Source organism: Engraulis encrasicolus, chromosome 18 (genome assembly GCF_034702125.1).
Source record: "Engraulis encrasicolus isolate BLACKSEA-1 chromosome 18, IST_EnEncr_1.0, whole genome shotgun sequence".
In the NCBI taxonomy this organism is placed as follows: domain Eukaryota; kingdom Metazoa; phylum Chordata; class Actinopteri; order Clupeiformes; family Engraulidae; genus Engraulis; species Engraulis encrasicolus.
In genome coordinates, this window is record NC_085874.1 from 29,544,246 (window position 1) to 29,557,633 (window position 13,388).

At 42.8% G+C, this 13,388-nt stretch overlaps 1 protein-coding gene across 1 annotated transcript in view; it reads left to right on the plus strand.

Annotated features, from left to right (window-relative positions):
• The window catches only part of LOC134468199 (adenylate cyclase type 8-like), a 73,083-nt gene extending 72,239 nt beyond the window's left edge, over positions 1–844 (plus strand). The window contains exon 27 of the mRNA XM_063222138.1: positions 602–844. Coding sequence (XP_063078208.1) covers positions 602–844 — 243 coding nt within the window. The remainder of the gene's footprint in view (positions 1–601) is intronic.
• The last annotated feature ends 12,544 nt before the right edge of the window (positions 845–13,388 follow it).

Consider the following 13,388-nt stretch of genomic DNA (forward strand, 5'->3'; position numbering starts at 1 on the left):
TTTCAGGGAGAATGTAATCTAGTTGAGTGCTGCATTTGTGACAGATTATGGCTGAATCATTCAGGTTCCTTCAAAACATTATTTTTGGCGGTATTTTGTCTAGTTCGCAAATAAAAGATGAACTCCCTTTTTAAAATGCTAATTTGGGAGAAAATTCCCTCTCTTGTATTTCTAAGTGAGATTGGCCGGACTGCGCTCGCTTGGCCCTCATCGCGATAACCAGTCCAACTCCAATTCTCATTCTTACTCTGGCTCTTGGCCTCTGACTCCAAAACTGCTTCTATTTCTGAATATAATTCTGATTTTACTTCCACTTCTGCTTCTGCTTTCGATTCTTCTTTTTTAAAGATATTTTTTTAGTCTTTATTTCAGATTGAACAGTGGAGAGTGATAGGAATTGAGTGTGCAGAGAGATCTGGGGTAGGGTTGGGAAATGACCCAGGCTGGATTTGAACCTGGGTGCCCCTGGCTATGCAAGCCCATATGTAGGGGGCTTAGCGCTTTCGATTCTGGTTGTTGTTCTGCTTCTAATTCTGGTTGTCTCTCCTTTGGATTCTGGTTGTCTGTGCTTCTGACTGCCTCTCTGGTTATAATCCTGCAGGGGGTGAGTGAGCATCGAGGCCGAGTACGGACATACTTCATCAGCACGGGTCGGCAGCGGAGAGGAGGTGGTCGCGGTGGAGGAGGAGGTGGTAGAGGAGGAGGAGGTGGAGGAGGGAAGGAGATGCAGGGCCAGAAAAGTGGACGGACTACGCTAGCGGAGCTGGTCTTTGGAATGGTCCAGAACATCCAGAAGGAGAAGCTGAGAGCAGTCAACGGAGGGTTCAACTTGGCGCAGTGCTAACACACAGACACACACACACACACACACACACACACACACACACACACACACACACACACACACACACACACACACACACACACACACACACACACACACACACACACACACACACACACACACGCACGCACATACGCACCTCCTCCTAGACTCTACATGAAGACACGAGACCTCCAACTGCATGTGGCCTTCCACACACAACAAAAATACCTCAGCTCATAACTAATACACACATACACACGAGAACAGTAATCAGGGTCACTTTGGCATCAATTCATTGCGGAAGCCACACAGCTCAACCTTAGTTTAATGTGCCATGGTAAGGCCACACACACACACACACACACACACACACACACACGCACGCACGCACATACGCATACACACACACTGATAAAGCCAAGATCTAAAGGGTACGATGACTCTCCTTCAAGAATGTGCTGTTTCCTGTGGGATCACACCTGCTTCTGAGCTCTGTTCATCAGACTGGATCATCAGCATCTGAGCTGATCGACTCGTTAGATTGTGGGACGTGCATTTGAGGTCAATTCATCAAACTGTGTGATGAACATGAGACTCTGTGGTTTAGCATCTGAGCTTGATTCATCAGACTGAGTTGTCACTCTGTGATCTGCATCTGAACTCGATAAATCAGATTGAGTGATCTAGCATCTGAACTTGATTCATGAGTCTGGATTATACTTCTGCATCTCTTTCATTGTCCTCACTGATTTCGAAAGAATGATGCGTTCCAATCCTCCACAGTGAAAACCAGGAGGTTATGTGCAGAACCCTGTTGGAGGTCTATAGACATGTAGGAAAGCTGTGAGAGAGATGCTCTCACAGATGCTGTGTATAGCCTTTTTACATGTCTATGTTTTGCATTATTTATTCATTTTTTACCACCACCTACATGATAATGTGCATATCACCAATTGCATGATGGCAACGTTATGGGGTCATCCCTATGTTCCCCAGATCCTATGTTCCCCCAAACCGGGGAACTTCGGACCCTTTTTTCAAAAAAGGGTTCTATGTTCCCTGCTGCTTCCAAGTAGACAGCTGCCACATGGCAAAGCGCAAGTTGTTGCACCTCTGACAGGTTAGGTTTAGGGATAATTTTGGTCAGGGCACAAATTTACAACTCAGAAACATTGCATTATATACTGACAAGTTAGGTTTAGGGATGGTTTTGGGAAGGGCCCAATTTGAAAACTCGGAAACATAGAATGCAGGGGACATAGAACCCTTTTTTAGAAAAAGGGTGCTATGTTCCCCAGTCCCATACAAAGATAGGGGGACATAGGACCCGGGGAACATAGGACCTGGGGAACATAAGACCCGGGGAACATAGGTACGCTCCCAATGATATACCGGCTGAACATGGTAGTGATCTGACTTGAGCCATTCATTCCAATACAAAGGAGTGGTCAGCCTGATATCTGTTTTTAGGCCTACAGTGCACACCAATAATGAGTACACACCTTTTGAAAAGTAACATTTTGAACAATATTTCAATACATGGATTTATCATGCTTACAAACATTATACTGTTTGTGCAGACAAGAATTCCAATATGCTAAGAGGCTAGGTTTTTAATGGAAGCCCCATTGGAGCAGCATAGTGCATGGTTAGAACCTGTTTTCTAGTTTACTGAATGTTTTATGTTTCCCTGGTAGCTGTACTACCGCCGATCCAAATCCGGGAGAACATGTGTTATCGTTTGCACATTATAGTCGTTTTATATAGTCTGTAAATTAAGTTATGTTGAATCAGGCTAATCAAGTGTTCACAATGTTTGAGTGACAGCAGCCTCCAAACAATCAGAGGCTGCGTCTGGTAGTGAAAACCTGTCATGTCACCAGTGGCTACTGCTTGAATGCACAATATAATATTATAGGGAGCATACCAAAGAATTCCAAGCGACATGACAATATGTTTTCCAAAACTCTGCATTTAGAGTACAAAATCCACACAAGTCGATAAAACGGCCAGCTGACAAGAGCACTGTGCAGGTCTGGCTCTAATGGGGCTTCTAATGCTAAGCACCTAGCCGCGTAGCATTTTGGAATTGTTGTCTGTGCGTCCAGCGGAATGTTTGTAAGCTTAAGAAACCAACTACCAGACACCAACTAATTTCATTTTTGAAATGTTGTATTTGTTTTTTCCTGGTCTTGTCAGAGACAGGAAAACAGACTAAGGATATGGATTGGTCGAACCGTGCACATGATGGCACCCAGGTGTCAAGAATGGGTGTTGGTAAACAACTGAGAACACAGTGAAGCATGGAAGTGGGACTAACATGGTTTGGCTGTATGAATGCCATTAACATTTTTTGGAGACTGCATTTCACCAAAATAAACATGCATGGCACCATGCTGTCACTACTGAACCATCACTGTTGCACCATCATTTTTTTTTCACAATAATGGAAAATTATGTGATTTTAAAAAGTTATCTTATTAACCTTATTCCTCTGTTGTAAGCTCAACAAATGTTGTATTGAACTTACTCTATGTAGTTTGAAATAACTTGCATGCTTCTCGAAATATTGTTCAAAATGTTACTTTTCAAAAGTGGTATACTCATTATTGGTGTGCACTGCATGGTGATTGCTACAGTATGTTCACACTGGAAAGTAGACAAAATCTGGGAAGATGACAAACAATGGACTACACCGGTTTCAAATGTTTAAAGAATTCATGAAGCAATCTCTGGAAGTCTATTTTCATTGAAGAAAGCTACCGTCCGGCCATATTGTCACAGTGAACCAAAAACTGTCCTAAGACCCAAGACCTAAACAGTAAGAAATTTGCGGAAGACATTCTTCCACTGCAGCCAAATGCATTACACCGACGGACTGTACATTTTTGTCTGCATTTGTCCTTCAAGTTGTTTCTCATGGGAATAGGCTGCACAATCCTTTTTTTTAAATAGTCTGTTTGGACTGGATTATGTATTAGGTGTTATGCTTATGTGATATGTATCTGTTTGATTAGTACTGACTGTTGTTTTAAGTGTGGTTGATTATTAGGGCTGGTTGATGTATATGTAGATTTGATTAGGACTGGGTGATGCAATAGTACGGACTAGTGATTATGTGGCCAAAGATTGCAGCAATGCCAAGTCATCGAGACCACAGACACATGTGATTACAGAATATTTATTACCTCTATGTATGTTTATGATCATGAGTTTTCAAGTTCATAGACATACGCTGTATTTCTTTTTCATTTCTGTTCATATATGTCTATGCCAAGAGTCACTAAGACCACAGACATATGTAGTTTCAGTATAGTTTAAGTACAGTTTAAGTTATAGTTTTATACAGTACGTCTATGATCAAGGGAGGCCACTTCCTGTAGCCTAACTATGATCAAATGAGAGGGGTGAGGGTGTAGTGAAATTCCCCTTCACACACACGGACACACACACACACACACACACACACACACACACACACACACACACACACACACACACACACACACACACACACACACACACACACACACACACATGCACACACGCACACACACCAACCCCTATTCAGTGGGCAGAGACTGACAAATAAATACACACACACACACACACACACACACACACACACACACACACACACACACACACACACACACACACACACACACACACACACACACACACACACACACACACACACACACACACACACACACACACGTTTATATTTCGTCAGCTGTTACAATTCTTCTTTATAACATTATTTTGAGATTGTGGTGTATTTTTATTTCTGTGTCACACGCATGTACCAAACAGTTTCAAACACCATGTCTGTCTGCCTTCCATTGGTAGGGCCTGGGGGTGTTCCATTGAGAGGGTTCAGTTAGAGCACTAACCATTTCCTCGAAAGCTAGTTAGCAACTTTGTCTACCTATGGGCAATTGCATTGCAACCAAGTAAGTTGTGAACTTAGCAATGACAGTAGTGAGAAACGCACCCCAGTGCAGGTGTCAAATCCGGGTATTGTTTTTCTAGTAGGCTACTTTACTTCCAGAATTTATTATGCCCATTCACATGTCTCATGTTTGTCATGCTTATTTAGTACAACCATCAGTTTCATCATCTTTATTCATGCATTTCTCGATAGAAATCCGCCATTTGTAATTTACTGTAGGCCTACCATTCATAGACCAAAGATATTCAATATGGACCAAGATCAATCGTAAAACGCATCACCAATGCAAAGGAGTGGGATCCAGTCCGGTCTCCTAATGGGGCTTGACTTTGTACTAGTAGAAGAGCCTTGTGTTTTAATTGTCCAATCAAACAAAGTCAGAGGGTCCTGCTATAAGAAGGTTAAACACTTGCTCTTAGTAAACACACCACGGTACAGTGCTAAACATCTATGGCAGTGTTGCTCAAACTGTGGTACGCGTACCACTGGTGGTACTTGAGACATCTCTGGTGGTACTTGGAAGAATTTCAATTTTTTGGGCTGATCAAGTTGTTGCAGTTGAAAATGTGTCTTTGGTCTCACATTTTGTTATATTGAATTGTATGAATATGACAACATAATGCAGAATAATAGGCCTACTAGGCAAGCAAGAAATTTAAAAACAAACTTGCACTGAATGTGACCGTAGCTGTTGATACCATTATGAACCTCTCCTGTATTGACTGGCAAAAGTGAATATGGAAGGCCTTTACTGCGATATTGTAATGTTGGTTGTCAAGGTGGTACTCGGAGAGCTCAATATTTTCTCAGGTGGTACTTCACACAAAAAGTTTGAGAACCACTGATCTATGGAATACCCCCTCGTCCTTTCATCCCTCTACTCCTCAGGTCTCTGCTTCCTTGCATTGCATCATATTAGTGCACAGTGGCTTCAAGACAGTGGTTTCAGGGATACATCCCTTGACTTGCATATTTTGTCTTTTATAAATTGTTTTTCTTTGTCTTTTCTTTCTTGTTTGACTTACACACACACAGGAATGTGAAATGTGAATGCGACACTGCACCATTTTCTGGAAAGAAGCTCATTTACGCTTCCCTTTGAGTGAAATAATTTTGAGTTTTATATTTCTCATGATTTCATAGCTGTTGTCTTAGTCTGATATCACCGCTAGTACCAAGCTTGCAATTGTCAATGAATTGTACGGTTCAGTAGCTGCCAGTTGACTCTACAGGATGATTAAATTTTACATGCTGGCTTGGAGGTAGAATTTTCCATTGCCAGTCTCAGAGAATGGCTGGAAGAACAGCAAATAGATATAACTCAATTATTTAACTGAGGGCGGGGGGGGTTATTTCCAGAGTGTCGCTTTAAGTACAGTGTAGGCCAATGGCAGGACTTTTCAACTATTTTTGGCCTAGGTACCACCATTCAGATTCAGCAGTAGCCCACAGTCCACTTTGCATGCGTATGCATTTTTGTAATAGTTTAACTGCACAGAAGCTCACAGACCACCAGCAACACTGCCAGCCCACAGCCCACCAGTGGGCCATGGACCACTGACTGAAAGTCCTTGTACAGTAAATGCTGCTTAAAGAATCGCACAGGGCTGCTTCACAGGGTCAGTAATACACTGCAGGAACCCCCTCCATGTATTTAATTACAGGCCGGTACATGAACACCAATAATGCAATCATCAAACTATTTATAACATACTATGTATCAATGTAGACGATTATGTAGTGAACACTGTGTAGCCCTTTTCCCACTTAGTCCTGGACCAGCCCTGTAGACCCGTTCGCAATTTTGAGTTGAGGGCGTTTCTCACTGGATTTGAGTTAGTGGGTTCCTAGACATTAAAAATCACGGAGGTGCTCGTCCACCATAGTGCCAGATTTTTCACAATATGGCCGCCAAATATGGCCGCATTTGCCTATGACAAATATCTGTCTTTTTACTTTTAAACTGTTTATACACATGTCATACATAAATTCTGACCAATTTTTGGAGAGGAATTCAATTCTGACAATTACATGAGGAGGATGTGTGATTTTGACCTTAAAAGGTCATTGCCAAGGTCAAATTTGCTATTCTGAAGAGCGTTAATAGACTTCCATTGTAAAAATGAGAGACAAATGATCAATTATGGCATGAGGAGTTATTTGCTGATATTACTATGATTATTTGTGTCAGTATAGTCCTTAAAAGGTCAAGGTCAAGGTCAATGTCAAGGTCTTTTCCCTATTCTGAAGAACTCAGCCATGTGCTTGCCCATTAGGTCATTATTAAGAATAAGGAACTGCCACTTAATTTAAATCTAACATTTCTAACATTTAATATTTCTTAACACTTGATGGACCATCATAGCATAAATAATTAATGAATAAATGTGATGATAAAGACCTAGGCTTAAATTAAGCCAAAAACACAATACATTTACTAAGGTGGAACATTGTAACATTGTAGTGATTTATTTATTTTAACTCAAAAAATCATGTTATCATTATGATATCATATCTTATGATAATGGTTTCAGGCATTTTAATGGCAGGAGTATGCCAGGTGTGTGCTCCTGCCACCCATGTTGCTTAGGGTCATGCCTTATTTTGGGGTCCTTGGTTCTTGCAAGTATGTTGCAGACTCTATGAACTAGAAATGCCCCTCTCTAAATGTGCCCTCTTATAGCACTACTGATGGGCATTGATTCCAGCACCATTTCTGTACATTTCTTCTCTGTGATCATCAAATATTACAGCTGTTGTGGTTGATCTGGCCCCAGCCCAGACACGCACCAAGTACTTCTCAGCCAATGTTGCATCTTACTCGGTCAATATTTTGGCCTCTCCAAAGTTAACCAAGTACTGGACTGGATCAGAAACCATGGCTGCATGTTTAGTCCCAACCTCATGCAACCCCCCTACTCATGCAATCATCTCCTTACAGGATATGTTCTTTGATCACAGTTTTTGTCAGTGACGCTCCAAGATGAGAGACTAATTGATTGAGGGGTTAGATTCTCCTCATCTAACCAGTGCCATACTGCTGGTAAATCTCCTGCATACCAAGTTCTTGGAAATATGGGCTGTAGTGGAGAAGCAATGCAAATGTGTCTGTATCATTTGAGTCTATAACAACTTTTCTGCTTCACACGAACAGCCCACTCAACACCAGCAACCTGGCCTAAGCCTCATCAACGCAGTTCAAGAGCTCTGGAATCTCTTCACTATCAGCTGACTTTGCTGGTAGCACCTCATCATCAACAACAGGGCTGACAATGACAGTAGTATTGCCTCTGGTTTGATAATAAATAATGTCTGGAAGAGATTTCACTTGTTCTCCAAAGAGGCCCAGAACCTATCAAGTTGGTGAGGAATGGGTGTTTGTCCGTTGCCAATGATGTCAACGGCTGTTGTTGAGTTGGTACGCCCCATGCGCTCACCTTTCTTCAATGACATCTCAATGTAGGAGTCACAAGATGGATGAGCTCTGGATGTCACCAGAGGGATATTGCTGAGTTGATGATGGCATTGATGACAGCGCCTAAATTCTGCCAGAGGCATCTGACGGATCTTTGACATGAAGTCTACCCGAACATGAGGGTAATAAGTAGACTCAGAGCTTCATTGGGTGAGATTAAGGTGAGGCTCAATTTCACTGACAAGCTTTGACTTGTTAACAACCAACGGAAGGTCACCATCTAACAGGGGTGATGCTGAAAGGACATAATGAGATCTGCTGAATACTCATGCCCCGTTCATCAGCAATGTCCATCCTCCTATGTGCCTCAGCTATGTCTTTAGATGAGACCAACTTCTGCTCCTTTACAATGATTGCTGGTGTCTTCTATGGTTGATCTTTGTACTGCAGAAGATTCCTTTTTGAAACATTCCATGTATCTAATGTTCATGAGAACCAACCTGTCCTGCCAGCAAGCTTTGGAGACGGTTGCGCAGGCGAGGTGTGACAACCTGGTTGCTGAGCAGATTGTGCAGTGGAACGGGTGCATTAACGGTCACTGAGTATGGATTCTGCGGATCAACCACAACGTCTAGCAACAATGACACATTTCAGTTGAATGTAAGGCGTGGAGTGGTGCTCAGTGCATGTTGGAGGTGGCATTCTGTCCGCTTCAAAGTGGTGTTGTTGGTGAGAAAGTTGAGGACATCAGTGATCATTGTAATCTGATGGAAAGAGCTCAAACTTTGCTGCAACATTAACATTGCGTGTGGCTCCTACTACAAAGTGTCCTCCATGACCCTTAAATACTCTCTGAATGCTGCTCAACCTTTATGTCACCTCCCACAGCACAGAACTAGCAATGGCGATCCTGCACAACCCACTGACCTACAGAAAAGCAATGGTACAGCTCAGAATGTGTTAACACTAGAACCTTGATTTGTTCAAGATACCATGACCCATAACATAGGTAATTAATGCAGTTGCGTACTGCAAAGATTGGCATAGGACGTTATGGTAGCCACATATTGATTAATTTTCCTTCTCTTTCAGAGACAACAGCATTTTTAATGATGGCCGCCAAATCCAGCCAAACCTCAAAGAATTGTCAGAGCTCTGACTTGTCTTGATTCAAGCTCTCCACTTGCTCAATCAAGGCCTCAAACTCAAATTCTGGGCAACTGAAGCCAGTGAAGTGTGCAATGCCTGTATGCATCAATGCATCATCCAGGCCAGAACCTCGAGGCAATTTTCCCTGATATCTGAGAATAACACGCGTCCAATGGAAAGGGCCAATACAGTGGAAGAGATCCTTGAAGTGCTCCGTCTCATGCAGGTTTCATCACACCAAATTGATGCCTGGTTCATCTGTCTGCGAACACCGGAAGTTGGATAGGCAGTGTCTGACAGTGGCACACTCAGTAATGGGTCTTGGTATTATAGGAAGGAAGCCAGCACGCATCATTGGCACCACAGCAGATGAAACAAGTGTGTGTACAGCAGCCCGCATCAAAAGGTCTCCTGACAGACCAGAGCGAATCAGGCTGATCAAGAATTCATGCTTTCCTGATAAACCTTTTGCAGTTGCAACATGCAGTAATGTTGCTTGCTTGTTTTCAGGATGCAGCAGCATGTCTGGTGGTAGGGCCGGTCGAACCACTGGCTTTGCATGATCATCTACCTCTTGGCATGGTAAATTCCTCTGCAGTATATCATCAGCTTGGCTTAATTCTGTGCCCGACACTGGAGACTTTTGAAGGTGTCTGTTCACTGAAGCATCTTGAAACAGTAATAAGGCTGCATAGTGTGAACCCTTGGTACTAGAAAGTGATGATTTGTCAGCATAATCAGAGTTGAATACCTGCCAATGTATAATCCTCCCTTGTAAAAGTGCTTAGTATGGTTTTCTGTCGGTTTTTCGAGCATTCCACAACATAGCTAGCAAGAAGACTGGTCAGATCTGATTGTCTGGTAGCTTGAACATGAACCAATCCTGTGAAAAGTTGCGAGAAGGTTCTTGATATGAAGGCTTTTGCTGTGGGAAGCATCATATGCAATGGTGTTCGCCTTATTCCGCTTTGATTGTTATGCACAAGCATTTGAAAGAGGCAGTGAAGTTGTGTACTCTTGTGATGTCTGACACACTTCTCCTCTTCTAGTGGGGGATCCTATCTGTGTTGACTGTTGCAGTGCATGTGCTGTCCTGACCTCTGACTGTGTGGAAGTGTTAGATGGCCGAGTTGTTCAGAATAGGGAAAAGGCCTGGAACATGACCTTGACCTTAACCTTGACCTTGACCTTTTAAGGACTATACTGACACAAAATAATCATAGCAATATCAGCAAATAACTGCTCATACCATAATTGAGAATTTGTTTCTCATTTTTACAATGAAAGTCTATTGACATTCTTCAGAATAGCAAATTTGACCTTGGCAATGACCTTTCATTGTCACATTCTCCTCATGTAATTGCCAGAAATGGTTTCCTCTCCAAAAATTGGTCAGAATTGATGTATGGCATGTGTATAAACAGTTTAAAAGTAAAAAACACAGGTTTTTGTCATAGGCGATGGCGGCCATATTTGGCGGCCATATTGTGAAAAATCTGGCACTATGGTGGACGAGCACCTCCGTGATTTTTAATGTCTAGGAACCCACTAACTCAAATCCAGTGAGAAACGCCCTCAACTCAAAATTGCGAACGGGTCTACAGGGCTGGTCCTGGACTACTGTGCAATTTCTGTTGAGAGCAGGCTTGTACGAAATTCCGAATGGAAAGAATTTCAATTCAAAATAATGCAATAATACGAACACTAGGTGAACCTTGAATTTCTTTGAATTTAAGCTACACCACCCATTGAAAGTACATAGAACACCACCACCTAGTGTTCTTTCCATTCCGAATTTCGTACAAGCCTGGTTGAGAGAATGCGGATAAATGCGTCTGCTCAATGTACTATCATGTAACACCGGTTACAACAGGTTTTTAAATGCCATGTCACTCTGCCTTTCAGTTTCACACACACGTTTGTAAATGGATTTCTGTAGGCCTGTTTCCATGTGTATGTTCCTTGAAGAGAGAAACGGATAAAACAGCTGCTGGAAAATAAACTTGATTATCTCAACGTACGTGTGTGTGTGTGTGTGTGTGTGTGTGTGTGTGTGTGTGTGTGTGTGTGTGTGTGTGTGTGTGTGTGTGAGAGAGAGAGAGAGAGAGAGAGAGAGAGAGAGAGAGAGAGAGAGAGAGAGAGAGAGAGAGAGAGAGAGAGAATCTGAAGTTCTACAGTAAACAAAGTTCCCTCTATCATGACTGAATTAATGATGACGTTTCGACCTCTCTGTCTTCATCAGATTCGAAATCTGTAAATGACTTTTTTTTGTTGTTCAGCAACAGGGATTGTGCACAAGTAACTCTCTACAACCGTCATGAACATGGCCATTTGCTCTCCCATTTGTGATAATAGAACACGGGGCTAGTTTTTGGTGCCGCAGATCTGTGCAGAGCATCACTCATGCAGACTGTGCTGTGTGATAGGGCTGTGCAATATATTGAATTTACGTATTTTGTGATATCAATATTGCTGTCAAAGAATATTGTAGTGGCTATTTCTTTGTTCCTATTGTTTTTCTATTGATAGCCACTGGTGGCCGAGCTGGAGAGGCTGACTCAAACTTCCCAAGTAAAAATAAGGTCCAGATGAGAAAAATGTCCAAAAATAAAGAAGGATTTAATGAAAACAAAAGATGATACAAAACTCAGTAGATTCAGAATGCCCTTATAAAGCAGGATTAGAAAGATAAATTAAAGATTCTTGGTCTTGGTTTGGCTTGGTATTCTGCTTGGTAGTAAGTTAGGTAGTTAGTTCAAAGACCATCGCTTCCTGCTCTGGCCACGCCTTCTCAGGTAGCATCACCTGCAGATAAAGGAAAGGTGGGTGGGTGGCCCCTTTGGCCACAAGAGGGAGACAGGAATGGGCTTGCAAAATCAAATAATGTGCATTTCGGCTCCTACAATTCCGGCCCCTAAATGTTTTAGGCTTAACATAAAACAATTATTCATTTTTATATAAGGAGCCAATAGATAGAATAAATAAATAAAGATTTACTTAACTAATTTTGGCCTCCCTAGAATGCCTGTTTTCGTCTTGAGGTTTACTGACCGGACCATTCCCTCTGAATCAGGCTTCGTCTCAAGGATTCTTGCAAGAGGCCAGGAAGATCTAGGGGAGGTATGGTCAACGATCACCACGACATCTCCTTTCTTGAGGTTTTCTCTTACTTTGGACCACTTTTGCCGTTCTTGCATTAGAGTCAAGTATTCATGCGTCCATCATCTCCAAAACATGTCCGCCAGATACTGCACTTGTTTCCACCGGCACCTGGTGTACAAGTCTGCACTGTAGAACTCCCCGGGAGGGTGCACGGGTTGAGTGTTCAGTAGGAGGATGCTATTTGGGTTAAGTGGCTCTAGGTCAAAAGGGTCAGAGGATGCTGTGGTGATTGGCCTGTTGTTGAGGATAGCCTCAACCTCACAAAACAATGTCTGGAGACTTTCATCCGTCAGGGGTTGTTGGTGTGTGAGGGCATTCAGGACCCGTCTCACTGACCGGATCATTCTCTCCCATACCCCACCGTGGTGAGATGTTCCTGGTGGGTTGAATGTCCAGCTTATGCCTCTTTTCAACATGGTGACTTGAATCTTCTTGTCATTGAGACTGGACAAGGTCTGTTTCAGTTCCTTTGGGAGATCTTCAACCCAGCCAGTCCACTGTCTAGACTGACCTGGGGATATTGGTTCATCCCATGCCCAGCCCTGCTTACAGAGCTGTTGCAACAGTTGCTTGGCCGGGAGAGTGAGAGGTGCCAGGATACCCAGTGTGTCGTACACGGAACTCACCATCGACAGAATTCCTCTCCATGTGTGTGGCTTTTGAGGAGCGACAATATTGAATCTGAAGTCATCACCTTCCACGCCCCACTGTAGTCCTAGCGCCCGGTCCATTGGTAATTGGTCCTTGTCGAGATCCAAGGATCTGATGTCTTTTCCTCTTTCCTCTGCTTTTATGCTTGACAGCACAGCTCGGTTGTTGCTCATCCACTTTGTAAGCTGGAATCCTCCTTTTCTGCACAGCTCAACCAGGTCTGTTGTACG